General features: G+C 41.4%; 1 protein-coding gene across 1 annotated transcript in view; it reads left to right on the plus strand.

Moving 5' to 3' along the window:
• Nucleotides 1–24,137, plus strand: part of FRMD3 (FERM domain containing 3) — a 312,880-nt gene that overhangs the window by 217,600 nt on the left and 71,143 nt on the right. Inside the window, exons 6-8 of the mRNA XM_081236436.1 lie at nucleotides 5,760–5,883; nucleotides 21,172–21,259; nucleotides 22,807–22,895. Of these exons, the coding sequence (XP_081092562.1) occupies nucleotides 5,760–5,883; nucleotides 21,172–21,259; nucleotides 22,807–22,895 (301 nt within the window). The remainder of the gene's footprint in view (nucleotides 1–5,759; nucleotides 5,884–21,171; nucleotides 21,260–22,806; nucleotides 22,896–24,137) is intronic.

A 24,137-nucleotide genomic window follows, 5' to 3' on the forward strand; every position in this document is an offset into this window, starting at 1 on the left:
AACGTATATATATCAGTGATACTCTCTCACTTCGTCCCAGCTTACCCTTCCCCCTCCCCGTGTCCTCAAGTCCATTCTCTACATCTGCGTCTTTATTCTTGTCCTGCCTCTAGATTCTTCAGAACCTTTTTTTTTTTTTTGATTCCATATATATGTGTTAGCATACGGTGTTTGTTTTTCTCCTTCTGACTTAACACTCTGTATGACAGACTCAGGGTCCATCCACCTCACTAAAAATAACTCAATTTTGTTTCTTTTTATAGCTCAGTAATATTCCATTGTATATATGTGCCACATCTTCTTTATCCATTCATCTGTCAGTGGACACTTAGGTTGCTTCCGTGTCCTGGCTATTGTAAATAGTGCTGCAATACACATTGCGGTCCATGACTCTTTTTGAATTATGGTTTTCTCAGGGTTTATGCCCAGTAGTGGGATTGCTGGGTCATATGGTAGTTCTATTTGTAGTTTTTTAAGGAACCTCCATACTGTTCTTCATAGTGGCTGTATCAATTTACATTCCCAACAACAGTGCAAGAGGGTTCCCTTTCTCCACACCCTCTCCAGCATTTATTGTTTGTAGATTTTTTGATGATGGCCATTCTGACCGGTGTGAGGTGACACCTCATTGTAGTTTTGATTTACATTGAGCTAATGATTAGTGATATTGAGCATCCTTTCATGTGTTTGTTGGCAATCTGTATATCTTCTTTGGAGAAATGTCTAATTAGGTCTTTTGCCCATTTTTGGATTGGTTTGTTTGCTTTTTTGATATTGAGCTTCATGAGCTGCTTGTATATTTTGGAGATTAATCCTTTGTCAGTTGCTTTGTTTGCAAATATTTTCTCCCATTCTGAGGGTTCTCTTTTCGTCTTGTTTATGGTTTCTTTTGCTGTGCAAAAGCTTTGAAGTTTCATTAGGTCCCATTTGTTTATTTTTGTTTTTATTTCCATTTCTCTAGGAGGTGGGTCAAGAAGGATCTTGCTGTGATTTATGTCAGAGTCTTCTGCCTATGTTTTCCTCTAAGAGTTTTTTTATTTTTGGAATTTTATTTTATGTATTTTTTTATACAGCAGGTTCTTATTAGTCATCAATTTTATACACATCGGTGTATACCTCTAAGAGTTTTATAGTGTCTGGCCTTACATTTAGCTCTTTAATCCATTTTGAGCTTATTTTTGTGTATGTTGTTAGGAAGTGTTCTAATTTCATTCTTTTACGTGTAGCTGTCCAGTTTTCCCAGCACCACTTATTGAAGAGGCTGTTTTTTCTCCATTGTATATTCTTGTCTCCTTTGTCAAAGATAAGGTGGCCATATGTGCTTAGGTTTATCCCTGGGCTTTCTATCCTGTTCCATTGATCTATATTTCTGTTTCTGTGCCAGTACCATACTATCTTGATTACTGTAACTTTGTAGTATAGTCTGTATTCCGGGAGTCTTATTCCTCCAGCTCCATTTTTTCCCCTCAAGATTGCTTTGGCTATTCAGGGTCTTTTGTGTTTCCATACAAATTGTGAAAAAATTTTTTCTAGTTCTGTGAAAAATGCCATTGGTAGTTTGATAGGGATTGCACTGAATCTGCAGATTGCTTTGGGTAGTATAGTCATTTTCACAATGTTGATTCTTCCAATCCAAGAACATGGTCTATCTCTCCATCTGTTTGTATCATCTTTAATTTCTTTCATCAATGTCTTATAGTTTTCTGCATACAGCTCTTTTGTCTCCTTAGGTAGGTTTATTCCTAGGTATTTTATTCTTTTTGTTGCAGTGGTAAATGGGAGTGTTTCACTAATTTCTCTTTCAGGTTTTTTATCATTAATGTATAGGAATGCAAGAGATTTCTGTGCATTAATTTTGTATCCTGCTACTTTACCAAATCCATTGATTAGCTCTATTAGTTTTCTGGTAGCATCTTTAGGATTCTCTATGTATAGTATCATGTCATCTGCAAACAGTGACAGTTTTACGTCTTCTTTTCTGATTTGGATTCCTTTTATTTCTTTTCTTCTCTGATTGCTGTGACTAAAACTTCCAAAACTATGTTGAATAATAGTGGTAAGAGTGGGCAACCTTGCCTTGTTCCTGATCTTAGTGGAAATGGTTTCAGTTTCACCATTGAGAACAATGTTGGCTGTGGGTTTATCACATATGGCCTTTATTATGTTGAGGTAAGTTCCCTCTGTGCCTACTTTCTGGAGAGTTTTTTTAATCATAAATGGGTGTTGAATTCTGTCAAAAGCTTTTCCTGCATCTATTGAGATTATCATATGGTTTTTATCCTTCAACTTGTTAATATGGTGTATCACATTGATTGATTTGCATATATTGAAGAACCCTTGCATTCCTGGAATAAACCCCACTTGATCATGGTGTATGATCCTTTTAGTTAGCTGTTGGATTCTGTTTGCTAGTATTTTGTTGAGGATTTTTGCATCTGTGTTCATCAGTGATATTGGCCTGTAGTTTTCTTTCTTTGTGACATCTTTGTCTGGTTTTGGTGTCAGGGTGATGATGGCCTCTTAGAATGAGTTTGGGAGTGTTCCTCCCTCTGCTATATTTTGGAAGAGTTTGAGAAGGATAGGTGTTAGCTCTTCTGTAAATGTTTGATAGAATTCACCTGTGAAGCTATCTGGTCCTGGGCTTTTGTCTGTTGGAAGATTTTTAATCACAGTTTCAATTTCAGTGCTTGTGATTGGTCTGTTTATGTTTTATACTTCTTCCTGGTTCAGTCTCAGAAGGTTGTGCTTTTCAAAGGATTTGTCCATTTCTTCCAGGTTGTCCATTTTATTGGCATAGAGTTGCTTGTAGTAATCTCTCATGATCCTTTGTAGTTCTGCAGTGTCAGTTGTTACTTCTCCTTTTTCATTTCTAATTCTGTTGATTTGAGTCTTCTCGCTTTTTTTCTTGATGAGTCTGGCTGATGGTTTATCAATTTTGTTTATCTTCTCAAAGAACCAGCTGTTAGTTTTATTGATTTTTGCTATTGTTTCCTTCATTTCTTTTTCATTTATTTCCGATCTGATGTTTATGATTTCTTTCCTTCTGCTCACTTTGGGGTTTTTTTTGTTCTTCTTTCTCTACTTGCTTTATGTGTAAGGTTAGGTTGTTGTTGTGAGATGTTTCTTGAGGTAGGATTGTATTGCTATAAACTTCCCTCTTAGAACTGCTTTTGCTGCATCCCATAGGTTTTGAGCCGTCGTGTTTTCACTGTCATTTGTTTCTAGGTATTTTTTCATTTCCTCTTTGACTTCTTCAGTGATTTCTTGGTTATTTAGTAGTGTATTGTTTACCCTCCATGTGTTTGTATTTTTTACAGTTTTTTTTTTTCCTGTAATTGATATCTAGTCTCATCGTGTTGTGGCCGGAAAAGATACTTGATACGACTTAAATTTTCTTAAATTTACCAAGGCTTCATTTGTGACCCAAGGTATGATCTATCCTGGAGAATATGCCATGAACACTTGAGAAGAAAGTGTATTCTGTTGTTTTTGGATGGAATGTCCTATAAATATCAATTAAGTCCATCTTGTTTAATGTATCATTTAAAGCTTGTGTTTACTTATTTATTTTCATTTTGGATGATCTATTCATTGGTGAAAGTGGGATGTTAAAGTTCGCTATTATGATTGTGTTACTGTCCATTTCCCCTTTTATGGCTGTTAGCATTTGCCTTATGTATTGATGTGCTCCTATGTTGAGTGCATAAATATTTACTATTGTTATATCTTCTTCTTGGATTGATCCCTTGATCATTATGTAGTATCCTTCTTTGTCTCTTGTAATAGTCTTTATTTTAAAGTCTATTTTGTCTGATACAAGAATTGCTACTCCAGCTTTCTTTTGATTTCCATTTGCATGGAATATCTTTTTCTATCCCCTCACTTTCAGTCTTTATGTGTCCCTAGATCTGAAGTGGGTCTCTTGTAGACAGCATATATATGGGTCTTGTTTTTGTATCCATTCAGCCAGACATTGGTCTTTTGGTTGGAACATTTAATCCATTTATATTTAAGGTAATTATCAATATGTATGTTCCTATTACCATTTTCTTAATTGTTTTTGGTTTGTTATTGTAGGTCTTTGCCTTCTCTTGTAGGTCTTTCCTTCTCTTCTTCTGGAGAAGTTCCTTTAGCATTTTTTGTAAAGCTAGTTTGGTGGTGCTGAATTCTCTTAGCTTTTTCTTGTCTGTAAAGGTTTTAATTTCTCCGTCAAATCTGAATGAGATCCTTGCTGGGTAGAGTAATCTTGGTTGTAGATTTTTCCCTTTCATCACTTTAAATATGTCCTGCCACTCCCTTCTGGGTTGCCGAGTTTCTGCTGAAAGATCAGCTGTTAACCTTATGGGGATTCCCTTGTATGTTATTTGTTGTTTTTCCCTTTTAATATTTTTATATTAAAAATATAATATAATTTATATTATAAAAATTATATAATATTTAATTTTATGATATAAATATTATAAAATCTGCTTTTAATATTTTTTCTTTGTATTTAATTTTTGATAGTTTGACTAATATGTGTCTTGGCATGTTTCTCCTTGGATTTATCCTGTATGGAACTCTCTTTGCTTCCTGGACTTGATTGACTATTTCCTTTCCCATATTAGGGAAGTTTTCAACTATAATCTCTGCAAATACTTTCTCAGTCCCTTTGTTTTTCTCTTCTTCTTCTGGGACCCCTATAATTCGAATGTTGGTGTGTTTAATGTTGTCCCAGGGGTCACTGAGACTGTCCTCAATTCTTTTCATTCTTTTCTCTTTATTCTGGTCTGTGGTAGTTATTTCCACTATTTTATTTTCCAGATCACTTATCCATTCTTCTGCCTCAGTTATTCTGCTATTGATTCCTTCTAGACAATTTTAAATTTCATTTATTGTGTTGTTCATCATTGTTTGTTTGCTCTTTAGTTCTTCTAGATCCTTGTTAAACATTTCTTGTATTTTCTCTATTCTGTTTCCAAGATTTGGGATCATCTTTACTATTATTACTCTGAATTCTTTTTCAGGTAGACTGCCTATTTCCTCTTCATTTGTTTGGTCTGATGGGTTTTTACTTTGCTCCTTCATCAGCTGTGTATTTCTCTGTCTTCTCTTGCTTAACTTACTGTGCTTGGGGTCTCCTTTTCACAGGCTGCAGGTTCGTAGTTCCCATTATTTTTGGTGTGTGCCCCCAGTGGGTAAGCTTGGTTCAGTGGGTTGTGTAGGCTTCCTGGTGGAGGGGACTAGTGCCTGTGTTCTGGTGGATGCAGCTGGATCTTGTCTTTCTGGTGGGCAGGACCATTTCCGGTGGTGTGTTTTGGGCTGTCTGTGAACTTACTATGATTTTCGGCACTCTCTGCTAATGGGTGGGGTTGTGTTCCTGTCTTGCTAATTGTTTGGCATGGGGTGTCCAGAACTGGAGCTTGCTGGTCATTAGTGGAGCTGGGATTTAGTGTTGAGATGGAGGTCTCTGGGAGAGTTCTTGCTGATTGATGTTACCTGGAGCTGGGAGGTCTCTGGTGGACCAATGTCCTGAACTCGGCTCTCCCACCTCAGAGGCTCAGGCCTGACACCTGGCCACAGCACGAAGACCCTGTTAGCCACACAGCCAAAGCAACCCAAACGTTTATCTTTCTGGCTTGACAGAAGTTGCCATATTGCTGCTAATGTTGGAAGGTCTCCTGAAGAGGCAGGGGTAGGCTGTGGTTCAGTGCGGGGACAAGGACACTGCTCTTGTTGTTTTTAACCTTTCTTTTTCTCTTTATTTTTTCTGGTTACAGCTGAGCTCGGTGACTATGATCCTGATGAGCATCCTGAGAATTACATCAGTGAGTTCGAGATTTTCCCCAAGCAGTCACAGAAGCTGGAAAGAAAAATAGTGGAAATTCATAAAAATGAACTCAGGTAATAAGGGTAGACATTTGTAGAAATGATAGAGGTGAGAAAGTGTTCTTATTGCAGGGAATGTGGAAATCGTGTTGTGAAGAATATTTGTAATGTATGGGTAGACTCTTTCAGGTGGCAGGTCAGTATTTCTGGGCACTGTCAAGGTCCTCCATCAGTGACAATCTCAATAATGTGGGGTCCCCTGTGTGGCTATTTATGAACCATCAGCAGTTATTAGAGCCATATATTTTCTTCTGGGTTTTAACAACCCTGAGTTTCTGAACATGAAATCTAGGATAAATAAGTAATCCTTTCTATTTTGAATTTTGCATTGCCTCTTCCCCTCCTGTGGCCATTGCTGAAAGCTTTGACTCCAAGTAGAGTAGAATCCATTGACAAGGTCTCCTTTGCTGAGCTGCTTTCAAGATGACAGATTCAGCATCTGCTTCCTCTTTTCCTTGTCTGTGATGCTCCAGGATGATTGATAACTGCAGAGGAATAGGAGTAGCGAAATCACATACAGTATTTATTCACTGTGGACCAGACACTGTTCTCAGTACTTGTGCACATTGACTCATTTAATCTTCACAACAACTTAGGAGATAGGTGTCGTGGTTGTTCCCATTTTACAGATGAGGGAACTGAGGCACAGAGTGATTAAGCATTTTACCCAGGATCACACAGCTAGCAAGTGACAGAGGCTGGATTTGAATCTAGGCAGCCTGGCTCTAGAGTCTGTGCCCTAGAGCATTGTGATGCTTCTGTTCTGCATAGGCTACCAGGAGGGAAATGAAGCATGAATAGGAATCATCACCAATTTGGAATCCAGGTAACTCAGGTATTCTAATCTGTAACTAGAATATAGATCCCTGCAAATCACAGAAAATTCATTTTGATAATCATAGCAAGCCTGGGCTGTGCTATGACAAGTATGGATGAAGAACTGTGCGTGCTGAGATGCTCCCATCTTCTGCGCTTCTGGTAATTATAAAAAAAATCAAAAACAAAAAAACCCATAGTGTCACTGGATTATGAATCCTGGAACAAATAACTGTCCCCTTGAGAGAGAGTGCTGAGATCCCTGCTTTATGCAGGCACTCCCCCTGCTGGTAATTCTGAGAAGAGTGTACATGTGGGCATTAAAGGTGGCAGCATAGTTCAGCTTTAAAAAGATGACCTTTGTCCTTAAGAGGGAAAGATGATTAGACATCAAAAATTGTACAGATTTCAGAAAGCAACATGCCATCTCTATGGGTAATTTTAGGGTATTGTCTCCCAATGAAAGCTTTGTTGAAAATATGACAGTCTGCCTACTCTTTTTACAATTTGGGAACAAGCATGCTAGAGGTAAAAGTAAAGTTCCAGTGCTTCAGTTGAGGGCTTGTGGACCAGCAGTGTCTGAGCAGCACAGGATGAGACCCTCTGGATGAAGCAGTCACATCCACTGTGCAGATTGGTAGGGAAAGGGGATTGAACGGTCTGCTGTGACCAGAATTTGCAGGGTCTCAAATGCTCAGAACATATGATAATAAACATTTTATATATATATAAATTTATTTACTTATTCATTTATTTAATTTTTGGCTGCATTGGGTCTTTGTTTCTGTGCGCCGGCTTTCTCTAGTTGTGGCGAGCGGGGGGCTACTCTTTGTTGCGGTGCATGGGCTTCTCATTGTGGTGACTCCTCTTGTTGCGGAGCACAGGCTGTAGGTGCGCAGGCTTCAGTAGTTGCAGCTCGCGGGCTCTAGAGCACAGGCTCAGTAGTTGTGGCGCACAGGCTTAGTTGCTCTGTGGCATGTGGGATCTTCTCAGACCAGGGCTTGAACCTGTGTCCCCTGCATTGGCAGGTGGATTCTTAACCACTGCACCACCAGAGAAGCCCGATAATAAATGTTTATTGAGCTCTTACTGGATGCCAAACACTGTGCTAAGAGCCTTACATGCATCGCCCCACTCAGTCCTGCCAAACTCTACGAGGTTGGTGCTATTGTTGTTCCCTGTCTGAGGTGAAGAAAGCACAGCCTGGAGTGGCTGAAGGACTTGCACTGTTAGTAGCAGAGTCAGGACTTGAACCTTGCTCTTACCTGACACTCATACCCATGCTCTTATCCCCTGTGCTGAGCAGCCATAAGGCAACCTGGTAGTCACATTGATGTTCCACAGTGATCATGATGACTATGGCCCAGAGGGTGGAGACCGTGGCAGGAGGATCAGTTAGAGCTGTCATCCAGGCAAGACATGCTGGGGACCTGAACAAGAATTGGAGTAGAGAAAACTGAAAGAAGAGGATTTCGAGAGACGTTGCAGGAAGACTTGGTGACCCACTGGATTTCATGAGCAAATGAGTGGATCCAAGAAGATTCCAGATTGTTTTTTATAACAAGAAAGCTGTAGATTGGACCTTGTGCCAGCATCTGAATTTGTTGACAACCCTGAAAGTAGTCTTTATGCATCTAGAGAACAGACAGGGTCAACAGTCAGCTATGGTTTGTAGACCTTGGAAGTAAACTCCATGGCTTGGCCAAAGCTGCTTTCCTGTGGCCCAACACATTTGTAACACCCAGAAAGCCCTTGTGAAGAAGTCAAAGTTGTATGTCTGGAGGATGAAACAGCCAGATATCCGGTGGTATTGAAAAGAGACATTCAGAGGGTATTTTCCTATGTGTTTTTGCTCCTTTTTCTCCTTAGGTAGTCATGTGTTTCCTTCTGCATCAATGCAGCAGAGAGAGAGAGTTTAGGTTTGGATGGAACGATAAGAAGAGCAGGCAAGCTGACAACGCAGAAGAGAAGGGGCTTTCTATCAATAGAATCGGTTGGAAACCTGCTACAGAGACTGAGGTTGCCCTGGGGGATCAGTGAGCCCTTTGCACACAGGTCATGAAAGTATCGATCTTCTTGTGTGTGAATTGGACCTCTGGTTGGATTGCTCTGCAAACCTGACAGTTCCAGGAAGGAGTCATAGATGGCAGAGACCCATATGAGGCTGCACCAAGGTGTTACCATCTTACTCTCCAAGGTTATCACAGCACTCATGACCCTCCCACACAGCAAAGGGATAATGCGTGATCAATGATCTGTTGTTATGGAAACTTCCTGAATGGTTTTCAGTTGGCCTTTGTTGGGGTTTGAGCCCGCTCCCCCCACCCCCAAATAACCTCTTGCTCCCTTCCCGGTTTCTGACCCAGTCAAGGAAGAAAACAAAAGAGATGCCAATAGAGACACTCAGACATTAGCAGAAATGACCATGATTTGCCTGATAAACAGGATTAGCTCTGTGGGTTCACAATCTTCTCCAGCCTTTTTACTTGATTAGAATCCTTCTTCTCCTGTGTTCTCTGTGGAAGGTACTAAAGCTGTGATTCTTGGGAGAAAATGAATCAGGGCGGAAGAACTTTCCTCCTTAGGAGGCTACACAGTGCTTGAAGGTGGACCCAAGATGGATTAATAGACAGGCATTAATAAGGGAGTTCTTTAAGGGGAAGAGAGAGAGACAGAGAGAGAGAGACAGAGACAGAGACAGAGACAGAGACAGAGAGAGAGAGAGGGAGAGAGAGAGAGAGAGAGAGAGAGGGAGAGAGAGAGAGGCGGGGGGAGGGAGAGAGACTCTGGAATTTTGAGGTGCTTGAAAATATAAGGCCAAGGTTTTAGTAAGAGTTTGCACGGACTAAGTGCTTAGACTCCTTTAACTGTTGAAGAGATTTGTGAGTGAAGATTGAAGTCCGTGGCTAGGTCAGCTTTGCTTCTTCAGATGTGCCATATCATTGACGGGGGGGAGAAGACATAGTTTTGCAAATATAATATCATAGTTATTGATCATGTCTGTACCAGTCAAGGTAACTAGATTTTCCTGAGGAAACAACTCCAAAAGCTCACAAGAAAGGTTTGTTTGTTTGTTCATTTATTTATTTACTTCTTGCTCTGCTGTATACTCACCAGAGGTCAGCTGGGGGCTGTGCTAGTCATTGTCACTCGAGTCAGTCACAAACTTGAGTTTTCCAGGAAAAAGAGAGCTGTGAAAGGTCTTGCTTCAGCTTGGAAGTGATACATATCACTTCTGCTTTACCACTGTGGCCAGAACTAGCCACATGGTCCCACCCAACAGCAAGGAAGTGCAGTTCTATCAGGTGTCCAGAAGGTGCAGACTGGAAACAGCTGGCAAACAGCTCTTAATGGCCTTCACAATCTCATTGACTAATAGAGTTTTTGTTTTAATAGACTTTATTTCTTAGAAGAGTTTTAGGTTCACACCAGAATTGGTGGAAGGTATACAGATTTCCCCTATATTCTCTGCCCCAACACATGTACAGCCTTTCCCATATCATCATCCATCCCCCACCAGAGTGGACCATTTATTATAATTGATGAACCTACATTGATACCTTAGGGTTTGCTCTTGAGGTTGTATATTCTATGGGTTTAGACAATAGTATAATGATGTATATCCACCATTATAGTATCATACAGAATACCTTCACTGCACTAAACACCTTCTGTGCTCTGCCTTATTCATCCCTCCCTCTTCCCTAACCCCTGGCAATTGCTGATCTGTTAACTGTCTCCATAGTTTTGCCTTTTCTAGAATGTCATATAGTTGGGACCATACAGTATGTAGCCTTTTCAAATTAGCTTTTTTCACTAAGCAATATGCATTTAAGATTCCTGCTCGTCTTTTATTGATAGCTCATTTCTTCATATTGCTGAATAATATATTCTGTTGTATGTACCACAGTTTATTTATCCATTCACCTACCGAAGGACATATAGTTGCTTTCAAGTCTTGGCAATTATGAATAAAATTGGTATAATCATCCATGGACAGGCTTTTGTGTGGACATAAATTTTCATCTCCTTTGGGTAAATATCAAGGAGCATCATTGCTGGATTGTATGGTAAGAGTATATTCAATTTTGTAAGAAACTGCCAAACTGTCTTCCAAACTGGCTGTACCATTTTGCATTCCCACCAGCAATGAATGAGAGTTCCTGTTGTTCCACATCTTTACCAGCATTTGATGTTTTCAGTGTTCTGGATTCTGGCCATTCCAATAGGTATATAGCTAACAGAATTTTATTTAGAAAGATTTTTTAAAGGCATCTTTGGGCCTCTTAATAACCTGTGAACTGGAGAATGTAGATATGTATCAATATGATTCACATTTTTGAATACATGTCTATGCTAAAACTCACTGAGGCTGAATAATTCTTCTAGATCAGGTGTAGTTAATAAATTTGTTTGGCTTTCTGGGCTGTATGGTCTCTATTGCAGCCACTCAGCTCTGCTTTTGTAGAGTGACATAGACAATACATAAATGAGTGGGCTGTGATTCACTAAAACTTTATTGACAAAACAGATGGTGGACTGGATTTGATTCATGGGTTCTAGTTTGCTGACCTTTGTTTTAAACATCTAGTAGAGCAGGTCTAGAATCAATTTCTGCTCACTATCCTGACTCTATAGATAATTTTAAGACAAAAGATACATATTTGTTTTTAAAACTATGTATTAGAAATAATCTCATAATTTATAGATTTTATTTGAGTTTGGTATGCAGAGATGAGATCCTAGCAATGGAACTGCTTAGAAATAGGTTATTCCTCCTTCTAGAGCCCTCTGGTGGCTGGAGGAAGCCATTGCAACAATCCCTGGGGACGTGACAGTTATTTTTGACTCTTTTGGTTTCTGTTTTCCACAGCTTTAATCATGACCATCTGGGTTAAGAGGGAATACCCATACCATTAGTCCTGGGGTGTCCTCAGAGGGGGTTGAAGATCAAGAATAAGATTGATTTCACTATCAGGAACCGTGATAGGTTTCTCTGGAGGTTTTCCTGGAGTTTCTACTCAGCTAGTTCATCAGGTTTCTCATTAGAAGCAAAGACCTTTGGATTAGCTTCAGTAACAGGTCATCGGCTTTTAAATATTCAGAAAGCTCAATTGGCGATGAAGCAGTTTGATGAAGTATATTCCTTGCCCTTAAAGAGCAGAAAAAATATTGGATTAGCCACCCCCATAATGATCTAATGCAGTGAGGTTTGTGCTGGAAGTAATAATGACGCTGAGTGTATTTTAAACAGAGTCAGTATCTATTTTTATTTCTCAAAGCTCACAATCTCTGTAAATCATGTGCCATGGCTTCCTGGCAAGGATTTATAGTTTCAAAAATGTCTAGCTTTCTAGGACTACCCTGGTGGTGCAGAGGTTAAGAATCCGCCTGCCAGTGCAGGGGACACAGGTTCGACCCTGGTCTGGAACATCCCACATGCCGCAGAGCAACTGAGCCCGTGTGCCACAACTACTGCGCCTGCACTCTAGAGCCCGCAAGCCACAACTACTGAGCCCATGAGCCATAATTACTAAGCCTGCACACCTAGAGCCCGTGCTCCACAACAAGAGAAGCCACCGCAATGAGAGGCCCACGCACCGCAACAAACAGTAGCCCCTGCTCACTGCAACTAGAGAAAGCCTGCGTGCAGCAGTGAAGACCCAACGCTGCCAAAAATAAATAAATAAAAATGAATTAATTAATTTAAAAAAATAACAGTCCATGGACTACACTCTCACCCAGACGTAGATTCTTTGGCCAAATAATAGTTTTAGAAAATGGAATCAGCTCCCATAAAGTTCTAGCTTTACTTGCAACTGGGGGATTTGGTAACATGCCTGTCACCTACATGACAACAGCAGCACTCTTTAAAAGAATCATTTGTTCTCTGAGTCGCCACCATCCCTGCTCAGTCAATTCACCTCAGTCCTCCACTGGATTGTTTGAAACCACCTTCTCTTACCAATAAGGAAACGGAGGCCTGAGAAATTAACTTACTCAAGGCTACACAGTTGTGAAGCAATAGAACTTGACCTGAAACCTAAGTGTTCCTGTAAAGCACTCTGATGTCTTTCTAAGTGGCTGTTCTTCTATGTGTCTTGCCCCTGTCCCAGAGCATCACCATATGTCTCCCCCATATCATGGCAGTCACCCAAATTTGTAGTGTTCTATCTAATGCTCTGCACAGATGCCGTTCCTAATGTTCCCCAAGGAGCTTAGGAGAGATAACATCCCTAAGTAAAGAATTAGAAGTTACAGACTAGGGACTCTCACTTCCAGTGAGGATATGGAAAACACGAGAGAGGGATCTCCCTCTAACACCAAGACAGCACCAACAAGCTAGATAAACTACAAAGTCTTTTTTTTTTTTTTTGCGGCACGCGGGCCTCTCACTGCTGTGGCCTCTCCCATTGCGGAGCACAGCCTCCAGACACGCAGGCTCAGCGGCCACGGCTCACAGGCCCAGCCGCTCCGCAGCACGTGGGACCTTCCCGGACCGGGGCACGAACCCGTGTCCCCTGCATCGGCAGGCGGACCCCCAATCACTGCGCCACCAGGGAAGCCCCAAAGTCATATTTTAAAAACACATCTGAGAGCTGAGGATGCAAAGAAACCTAAAGGTACTAAAATCCAGAATGCCCTTCCTGGGACAGCAGAGACCTGCTGTTGCTTTTACCTCTGGTGGTGGTGGGAGGGGGAGGAATATGCCAGAGGTGGGGGGCAAGTGGAACGAGCCAAACCTTTAACAAGCATTTAGTGACCACGAGTGGGCTGACCTGACTGATTGGGACCCCAAAGACTCCAACTACAGAGTGAGTTGCACTTTCCCACCACCATTGAACCCCAGGCCTTCACTGAGTGAAGAGGGGCAGTATGCCAACGTCAGACAGGGCAGGAGAGCTGAGTGAAACCCCTCGGAGGCACTGCAGACCTTCAGCCAGGGCAGGACATCCCTTGCCAAGGGCGGGGGACATGAGCACAGGAAGGAAAACAGTCATCTGAGGTGCAGAGAGCCGTGGGTGGGACTGGAGAGCAGAGGAGATTTCCTGCAGCTCAGAAAGTTGGCAGCCAAGCCATAAAGCATGGGGAACTCTCCAGAGTCTCGTGGATGCTAAGATCCCAAGCCCTGCTGAAAGGCAAGTTCTGAGAACACTTTCAAGCTTTGGAGCCAGTGGTAAACTCTAAAGTTGCAACCAAGTTGCAGCGAAACCTAACCTAACTCAAATTGAGAATTCTACTTTGAGGTAGCAGACCATTCTATTGGTCTTTTACCCAAGAGTTTAATTCTGGAGCTCACAGACCCAAATGGTTCAGATGGAGCCAATTCCACCCCCTTCCCTGTCCAGCTGTGCTCCAAGCAGCCCAAGTCATTGCTGTCAAGACCCACACCTCACTCCACAATTAACGTCCACTAATAATTTGCATTCATTCTTGGGATGCTGTATGTTTTTGTACTCTATGCAGTGGTATGCTAAAGGAGGATCAATAAGAGAGTGTTTCTCTTGGCAAAAAAGTTTTCAAGACAGGCAGAGGGAGATACATAGCTAAGTACATAATTACTTGACCTCACCTAGTTTACTAGAAAAGTATTTCTTTAGAGAATTGTTAGTTCTTGAAAAAGAATTCAACTAAACACTGGTCTTTATCTCTAAATGACTCATTAGAGACACTATTCATCTTAGCAGAACAATTCCTGGTGCCAGATTTAAAGGATAGAAAATCATTATTTTCCATTACCAAACAGAGTTTTGGCCAGAAACAAATGTCCAGTGGGAGATTTGAAAGGAAAACAAATTTCTATTTAATTGATCTTAATGTCTTCCTGAAAACCTGACTATTAAATGATTTCCTCCTCAGTGAGTCAGGGGGACTCAGGAGTATCTTAGTGCTCTCAGGGTCTCTACCTTTTCTCCATTGGTTTTGAACCCTTTTCCTTCTCTGAACATTTGTAGCTTTTCTCTGTGTATGAATTTTTAGAATAAGTCTTTGAAATGCTTAGGCATTGGAGATCTGAGTCAAACCCAACGCAAATGATACCAATTCGGGGACTTTATTTTGAAGAGAGCCCTTTGCTCTACTGTAAATATCTTGGCATGCTTCCTGACACTTCCAATCAAAGTCATATTTCTGATTTCAGTCACGTGCAGGGCTAGGAAGGGAACAGATGCTATTCTGAGGGCAAGGAGAGAGCATGCTCTGTGCCAGGCACTAGTCTAATGGCTTTACATCTGTTAACTGCTTATTCTTTAGACCAAATCTTGGAGATAGGTACTATTTTTAATCTCCATTATATGGAATCAAACAGACACAGCTTCAGTTGTTTTCTAGTCCTGTGTTCAGTTCCTAAATCAGGGTTCAGCAAACTTTTCCTATCCTAGGCCATTTAGTAAATACCTTAGGCTTTGCACAACATATGGTCTCTGTCACAACCTCTCATTTTTGCCATCGTAGCATGACAGTGTCCACAGAGGGTACCCAAACAAATGGGTGTGTCTTTGTTCCAATAAAACTTTATTTATGGAGACTGAAATTTGAATGTCATGTAATTTTCACAGGGCATGAAATATTATTCTTTGATGGTTTCAAGCCATTTAAAAATGGAAAAAACTTATCTAGCTCCAGGGCTGTACAAAACCAGGTGGTGATCCGGATTTAGCCCGCAGCCTCTAGTCTGGGGATCTCTGACCTAGATTAAAAGAAGATATCACTGCTCTCTATTCAGATGTAAATATCTGTCATCTGGGATGGAATGCCTCAACACTGATAACATGAAATGTTTAGAATTTGAAAAATGCTTCCTAGAAAAACCAGTAGAAACCATGTCATTTGGAAATGCTCAGCCTGGCATCCAGGAGAGCAGGCACATGGCCCTGGACCATATCATGTTGGTCGTGATGGTAGCGCAGGTCCCGAGAAGCCCTTTGGAATCAGGCTGCCTTGGGTTTGCATTCACTCCTCCACCTAATACTTGAGTAACCTTGAGCAAGTTACTTTTCCTCTTTGACTGTCAAAATCCTCATCTATAAAATGAGCATAAGAATTCCTCCTTGGTGAATATTAAGTGAAAAATATATATATACTGCTTCACAATATAAGCAGTTATATATTGCTCAGAACAGGAGAGTTTGGTAAAAGGTTGCTCTGCATGGATATCTCTTATATTCCTGACTATTCTGTTTAGTTCAATGGTGCTTTTAGATTGCATAATACTTCACCCAATAATTCTCTTACTAAAAAGGCAGGACTTGTTTCTCTTTTAATCATTGGAAATGTATAATATATAAAAGAGTAAATTCAATATATGTATAATTTAAAGAGTAGTTGAAAAACCACCCATGACCCCCTAACTCTGCTTATGAATTAGAACATCATCAGATGATCTCAAGTCTCCTAACCTGACCCTTCCAGATTACCTCCCTCCCTTCTCTATGCTATTCTGAATTTTAGGTTATTCATTCTCTTATTTTGCTTTTATAAATGTACTCCATACATCAACAAGTAATATATGCTTAGTTTTTTCCTACTTTTGACTTTCATACAAATGGAACCATACTCTATTTGTGTATCTCACTTTCCCCCTACCAACATGATATTTTTGAGGTTCTTCACATTGATCCATACAGCCATAGGTCTTCTTTTTTTTTTTTTTTTTTGCGGTACGCGGGCCTCTCACTGTTGTGGTCTCTCCCGTTGCGGAGCACAGGCTCTGGACGCGCAGGCTCAGCGGCCATGGCTCACGGGCCCAGCCGCTCCGCGGCATGTGGGATCTTCCCGGACCGGGGCACGAACCCATGTCCCCTGCATCAGCAGGCGGACTCTCAACCACTGGGCCACCAGGGAAGCCCGGTCTTCATTTTTGCTTCTGTGTAATTAATTTTCTGTCATATGAACATGTCACATTTTATGTATCCATTCTCCTGTTGACATTGGGGTTGTTTCTAGGTTTTTGCTATTACAAAGTTACTATGGCTTCTTGAATACTTCTCATAGGGGTGTATGTAAAAGAGTCCCTAAGTGTAGGTACAAACCTAGGTGTAGAAACCAGGTACAAGCTTGTGCCATAGAGTTTGCAGAAGTTCAGCTTTTCTAGGAAATTGTGGCTTGTTTGCTGAAGGGGTTGCTTCATTCACACCTATAATTTATGAGGGTTCCCAGTGCTTCACAGCCTTTTTTCTTTCTTTTCCTTTTTTCTTAAACTCTTAAAAATGGAAGCATAACACAAATTCAGAAAAGCCAACAAAACATAGATGTCAAGCTCAATGAATTATTACAAAGCGAGTATGTATGTAACCACCACCCAGGTCAGAGTGAGAATTTGTGACACCTCAGACGCCCCTGTTATGCCCCTTCCCAATATTTATCTTCTCCCTTCCCCCCACCAAAGGTAATCACATCTCTGACTTCAAATAGTTTTGTTTTGTTCATTTAAAAAAGCCATATAAATGGAATTCACTCAATGTGTATTCATTTATATCTGGCCTGTTTTGTTCAGTTTTATTTTTGTAATAGTCACCCATCTTGTTGTGTGTGGCTTGAATTCATTTATTTTCACAGCTGTATAGCGTTCCATTGTATATCCATTCTACTGTTAGTAGACATTTGTTTCCTATTTTTTGCTATTACAAATGGCGCTACTATGAAAATTTATGTATTTCTTGACGCAGCAGGCACTCATCCCTGTTGTATGTATAACTATGAATGGAATTGCTGTGTTATAGGGTAAACATGTTTAACTTCAGTAGATAACATCAGTTTTCCAGATAGTTCTACTAAATTAGTCTTCTACCAACAGTATATGAGAGTTGCTTTTGCTGCACATGCTCATGAGTGCTTGGTATTTTTTTTTTAATTTTGGCTGTCAGATGGATGTGTAAGTGACTTCTTAGAGTTTTTCATTTTCCTGATCTTAGAGAGGTTAAGCACATTGTCACGTGGTTGTTGGCTATTTGGATATCTTATTTTGTGAAGTGTCTATTCAAGTCTTTTGCCATGTTTCCTTCTGAGTTATCTTTAAAAATTATTTTATTGTTGTTTATTGATTTATTGGAGGTTTTTTTAAAAAAATATTCTACATAGGAGTCCTTTTTTGATTGTACATGTTGCCAAAATCTTTTCCCAGACAGGGACTTACCTTTTCACGCCTGGATGACAGCTCCTGATGAGCAGAGGTCTTTGAGTTTAATGGTGTGTCCTCTGGAGCTGTGTAGCACTGCACCCTGCTGCCATCTGGGGTTGAGTGTTTGCAATTAGGTGCTCATCAGATTTACAAAGGACAGGGAAGTGGTCAGAAAGAGACCACCTAAGCAAGCAAAAAGTCCTGACTTTCCAATATGAACTTCCAAACTATAGCCTTTCAAAATTCACTTGTTCCCAGACTGAATGGAAAAGAAGGGTGTGCTGTAAAACCAGAGTCGAATTTCAAGAATAAACAGTCTGTAGCTGTTTCGACAAAGAGGTTGACGGTTTGCCACAAAGGGGAACGGCCAGCTCTCTAGAGGCAGAGTGAGGGCCTTTCATGTGAAGCGGCAGGATTATCCTGGAGCAGAGCTGGTGGCCTGTGGCGTGGGAGGTGCTGGGCTGCTTTAGCTCTAGTCCTGCTTCTCTTTGGCCTCAATCTGGGTCATTAGGCTGAAGTTTTGCCTTGAGGGCCACCAGAGTGGGGTACTGCTTAGCAACATGCTGGACAGCTCAGCTTTGTGCTTTGTCCCCAGCCAGCGGGGTGAGGGAGTGTATGAACGAGTGAGTGAGAGAGAAAAGAGAGAGTGTGTATGTGGGGGCAGGAAGCCCCCAATATTCAGATTCAATAATTATCTTTATTTGCTGGTGAAAGGTAAGCTTTTACTTCAGGAACTTATGAGAGAGCTGTGAAGGGAGAAATACCTGTATGTATTGCAAAAACTTGCAGAAAGCCCCCTTTCCCTTCCCCATCAAAATACTTGGTGATTTTCTTGAATCTCTTGTTCCTTTATCAAAAAGAGAAACAATTATAATGACTACGGCTTCAAAAAAAAGAATCAAAGAAATGGTCAAAGAAAGATAGCATTTGTTAGATTGAAAGGGTCATAAAGTGCTGATCGGGGTGAATAAATAAGGAGGCTCCCTTTATGTATGTCCCAGTGAAACTTCAGAACATCAAAACTAAAGAGGAAATTCGGAAAGGCTTTAGAAAGACTTTACTTTCCTAAAGAAGGTGTTTGAGTTAATCCCTCAGGAATATCTTGTGTAAAGGACGGATTTAAAAATTACCTCTTCTATTCAAAGAAAGAGGTAGCATATGTGACTCCCTTCCCTTCCCTCTCCAAGTCCCTGTGGATAACAGAAAATGTATTAGAAAGCAGATGCAAGAAAGAATACCATCTTTGGATCAGAAGTCCTGCGGTATCTCTGGAAGATAGGAAATAGATGGAAGGAATCCAGGTCAAAGACATATGGAATAGGAATGGTTCTGGGTGCTTCAGGCAACAGATAACAGGGCAGCCATCATGGTGGTTGGGCAACTGCATCTGGAACATTTGGGCAGCTTTGACCTCTTCCTCTGGTTCCCTTATGTTGAGTCATGGGCAGCAGCAGGCTTGAGCTGGAGGTACCTTATGTGGACGATATCCAGAAGGAACTACAACCTTCAGCCTGAAATCAAGTTACTAACTCACACTCTTCCCATGTGGCCTGTCTTGCCCTCCCCTACAACCTCTGGAGGCCACTGTATTAAACAAATAACATAAAATACAAAGATGAGCATCCAACCATGAATCGCCAAACACTTTAGGAAACATCAGTTCATTGCGTAAGACACTCTGATTCAGCAAACCAAAGGGCTGTCACCAAGAAAACAGCATTAATGGAGTAACAGGGATTGGACTTTAAAAGAAGCAAAGTGGATATCCTTAGAGGAGTAAGAAGAGTTTATTCCATAAAATAAGAACAGTCATCTGTTTCAAGAGCCAAATAGACATCACATTAGAAATGAAATATTTAATTGATGTTTTAAAACAACTCATCAGTGGGATGGAAAGCAGGATGCACACAGCTGGAGAAGAAATTAATGAGCTGGAGGTTTGAATAAAGAAATAATTCAGAATGTAATACAAAAAGCCTTAGATTTAAAAGAATGAAACAAAGGTTAAAAAGACATGGAGGATAGACCTAGGAGTTTCAAAATCCATTTGCTAGGGTCTCTCAAAGGAGAGAGGAGAGAGAGAGCGGTTGAGGTGAGGAAGAGCCCGGGAAGGGAAGAAAAGAATCAAAGAAATGGTCAGAAATGAGTTGTTGGATTACAACGGTCCCCACAGTGCTGATCTTGATGAATAAATAAAGATGCTCCTTAGACATATCAGAGCGAACATTCAGGGTAAAGAGAAGATCTTGAAAGGCTTTACAGAGAAGGAAGATGGGATACTGTTTTCATTAGAGGCATGAGGACTCTTCGCTGTCTTGAGGGGGTGGGGAGAGAATCCATCTTTGAGGAGAGGCTTGGGTGGAAATAGAGTTAATATTGCAATATAGTTTTACATTGTGAACATAAAACTGCATTCCTGTTGTTAGCACACTCTTCTTGGTTGTTCAGGTTACATATCCTTGGAGAATGGTTTGGATTCTCTAAGATACATGTGAGATATTGTTGGTCAAAGCAGAGTCTTTGAAATGCTGCACAGTCCTGGTTTGGAATTTAGCCCTGAAAGGGCTTCATAGCCATCTGTGTATGCAGCCCTCTTTTTCTGCCTGGGGCCAAGACCTTGTTTACCACCCTGGAGGACACAGCTAGGACTAGAAGTGGCTGAGATTTCCTTTCAAAATCCAGGGCTTTCCAATGGAATGGTTGACAGCTCTTCTTACCCGGATGGCTCTGTTTAGGCTGCTGATGGGGTAACAGGCTTGCCCACTTCCTACCCTGAGCAAAAAGAAATGCCATTTATCCTAGATAATCTTTTAAAGTAAGTAGGAAAGAACAGATGCTGAGTTTTAGTTCATATTAAGATTGAATTTGCGAGGGCCTGCTTATTGGTAACTTGATAACCTTGATTAACTGTCCAGGTCACTGGAGTCCTCACAGTACTCGTGGGTTTATAATGGAACAGTTAGCCCTGGAACATGGGCTCAGATTTCTTAGCAAAGGGCTCCTCGTGGAGAGGAATAATGACCAGTCTTACTATTTATGGGATTTCTCTCTTTATTTAGTTAAGAATAGCACATTTTAGGGTTTCCCTGGTGGCGCAGTGGTTGAGAGTCCGCCTGCCGATGCAGGGGACACGGGTTCGTGCCCCGGTCCGGGAAGATCCCACATGCTGCGGAGCGGCTGGGCCCGTGAGCCATGGCCGCTGAGCCTGCGCGTCCGGAGCCTGTGCTCCGCAACGGGAGAAGCCACAACAGTGAGAGGCCCGCGTACCGCAAAAAAAAAAATGAATAGCACATTTTATTGAATGAAAGAACTCCATGTTTCTATTATTTTTCATATTAACTCCCTAAACTTCTCTTGTGTGATTTTAGAGGCCAGAGCCCACCAGTTGCTGAATTTAACTTACTCCTGAAAGCTCACACTTTGGAAACCTATGGGGTGGATCCCCACCCATGCAAGGTAATGCCCCTCACTGCAGGTCTACATATAATGATTGTTTTGCCCAGAAAAGAGTTAATTGGTATGCAGGTCTGGAGGATCCCTTCTAGGATATTTCCATAGCCTAACCCATCACGCCTAATCATAAGGGACAACAGTGGGCTGCAGTCACATGCTTGGGTAGTAGATTTTCTCTATTGGCCTCTTCTAATTGCTTGCTAATTCATTCAGCCATCAAGTGGATGGTTTTACTCCTGAGAAGTTATAGGATCCTAACAGGTTTATTTTCAAAGGCCATTGCCAGCAAGAATGCAGTCTTTAAAAATGGGTAAGTGCAAGGAAAAAATTAAAATTCACATTAGGAGTACGTATTTGTTTTCCGTTTTTCCTTTTTCTCGAATTAATACTTGACAGCATTTCTCTCAAGTGGGAAACCCAGACCACCTGTGTCAGAATTACCTGGGCCCCACCCCAGGGCCCCTGAATCAGAATCACTGGGGGTGCAGCTGGGGAATCTGCCTTTTAAACAAGCTCCCAAGGTGAGGCTCAAGCACATGTTTTCCAGAAATGTTTTATGAAAACAGTGTTCTTTCCATATCCTAAACCATACGTCAGTCAGACTCTAACCTGAATTCTAAACTAAGCGTTTATATCAGCCAGGCTCTTAAAGGTATGTCTTTGAGTCATACTAGAACATTTTTTTACCCAGATGGGACCAGCTAATAGTATTTGGTGAAGTCCTCGTGCTAGAGATGTAGCTCAGGCTGCTTATTAGAAGGACCTGGGAAGTTTCATAAACTCCTGTTGCCCAGTGCCATCAGGATCTGTGAGGGTGCAGCCCGGGCAGAGAACCAGTGGGGCCTGTTTACAGTGGCATGTGCATCTTCTGGCTCTGCCCACACAGTTATTTTAGAATATTTGCCAGATGTCTCTTCCTGCTAATAGTATAAATCAGATTATTCCATTTAGTGAATTAGATTTTATCCACAAATTTGAGCCTCTCTGTCTGTTTTATTTATTACTTGGAGACCGACTTGGTGTTTGTTGTTGTTGTTGTTCCTTTGCCTTCCCTTATCAATGCTTAGTTTTCCCGGTGGAGGCTGGAATCAAAGTAGGCATTTCCAGGCATGTCTTTATATTTACATTGCCAGAAATCCTGTGTGGGATTGAGTCCAGTTAGATTAGACGCTCAGGGATTTGGTTTCAGGGCTAATGAAAACCAAGAACAGTTTGCCCACATTGTAGGACAGATCTGAGAACTCAGGCAGCACCAGAACGCACTTGGAAGTAGACTAGTGGTTTGGGACTAATCTGTATTTTCCCAGGAGGTTCCTGGTGAGGCAGAAGGCCCATTCCTCAGACGGGAAAGCTATACATTCCTGGCCCTCGCCCAAATTTTAGGCGTACTGCGGTTGGAAGTCCCATCTCAGAAGCTTAGTTGATTTCTACAGTCATTGTAATTAACCTGAAATTAACCCAGGGTGAGGATGAATAAGCATATCATTTATCCTTTATTTTATATTCCTTAATCCAAATATGCTTTTATTTCTTTCTTTATTTTTTTTCAGGATTCAACAGGCACAACAACATTTTTAGGATTCACTGCTGCAGGCTTTGTGGTATTTCAGGGAAATAAGAGAATCCATTTGATAAAATGGTGAGTAGTGAGTACTTCTTTGGAAAAATTTGTTTAATCTTGTTTTTTTTATTAATCTCGTTTTTCTTTCCCAGCCTTTGACTTTTTGCTTGGAAATGTCAGGTAGAATGCCTAGGATCCATTTCTCTGCCCTGGAACTTCTTATAAAGAGATTATTCATCTCAAAATGGAACCCAATCTCAGTTGTCTTAGACCTTGGGAGACCTGGGGTGTGTCCTGGGCTCGGGGGGCTCTGCCTTTGAAGAAAAGGTGTCCAGGATTGCTGGTGAGGAAACACTGGCCAGAGGGGTGACCACGGGCTGGGTCAGGGCAGGATAAATGTTCAAGTTCCCTTGAATAACTCAGGACCCCCTCTCTTCCACTCACTCCTTTCCATTCCCTTCTGTTGAATCCTCACTTTAGACTCCCCCTTTGTAATCCAGTGTATCAGTGACGATGCTTTTCGCTCAAAGGAACAGGAATGTCTGCTCACAGTGGCTTACAAATGAGAGGACTGATTATCTCAAACAGCAAAAGTTCCAGGGGTCGGGCAGCCCCATGGTCCTTTAACTTAACTGCCTGACAACACCGTGAAGGACTTGGACCCCTCCATTCTCTTCTCTGCCATCCCAGGGTGGTGGGTTTTATCCCCAGGCTTGTGCTCATAAAATGGCCATGCGTGCAACTCTGGCCCTTACATCTTCACACAGCAACACTCCCTGAAGGAGAGCAGCCCCTTCCATGTGTCTCATATTAAAACAAGGATAACTTTTTCAGAAGCTCTGTAGGAAACTTCCTGTGTATCTAATTGGGCAAGATAGGGTCATATGCGCCTCCTTAAACTAATCCCTCCAAGAAGAAGAATTCCACAATGAGGTTGGTCAAATCAAGGTCCATCCTTTTGGGGCTGGGAAGAGCATCATCTGCATGAACAGTTGATCTAGAGGAAGAATAAAGTCTGGGTTGTGTCTGGAAAGACATGGGAGGATGGACCGGCAGTGCCCACTATGTCCAATCAAGGAACAAAGTAGCTTTAGTAAAGAGTGAAGAAGGCTGAACATTTTATATGCGTTAGAATATTGTAAGGGCTTAGTCTTGTTCATAGCTTCAGCTTAATTTGGTCCCCTCCCTGATGGTCCCTGACAGATTTGTCACCCAGTGTCTCACTGAGTGGTGGGCTCACTCTTTTGGCCTGAGCCCTTGGGTCTGAAGTTCTTGATGGGCCAGTGGGCATCCATCCTCAGTCCTGGGTTTGAAATGCTC

This window comes from Mesoplodon bidens, assembly GCF_964165515.1.
Source record: "Mesoplodon bidens genome assembly, chromosome: 6".
Classification (NCBI taxonomy): Eukaryota; Metazoa; Chordata; class Mammalia; order Artiodactyla; family Ziphiidae; genus Mesoplodon; species Mesoplodon bidens.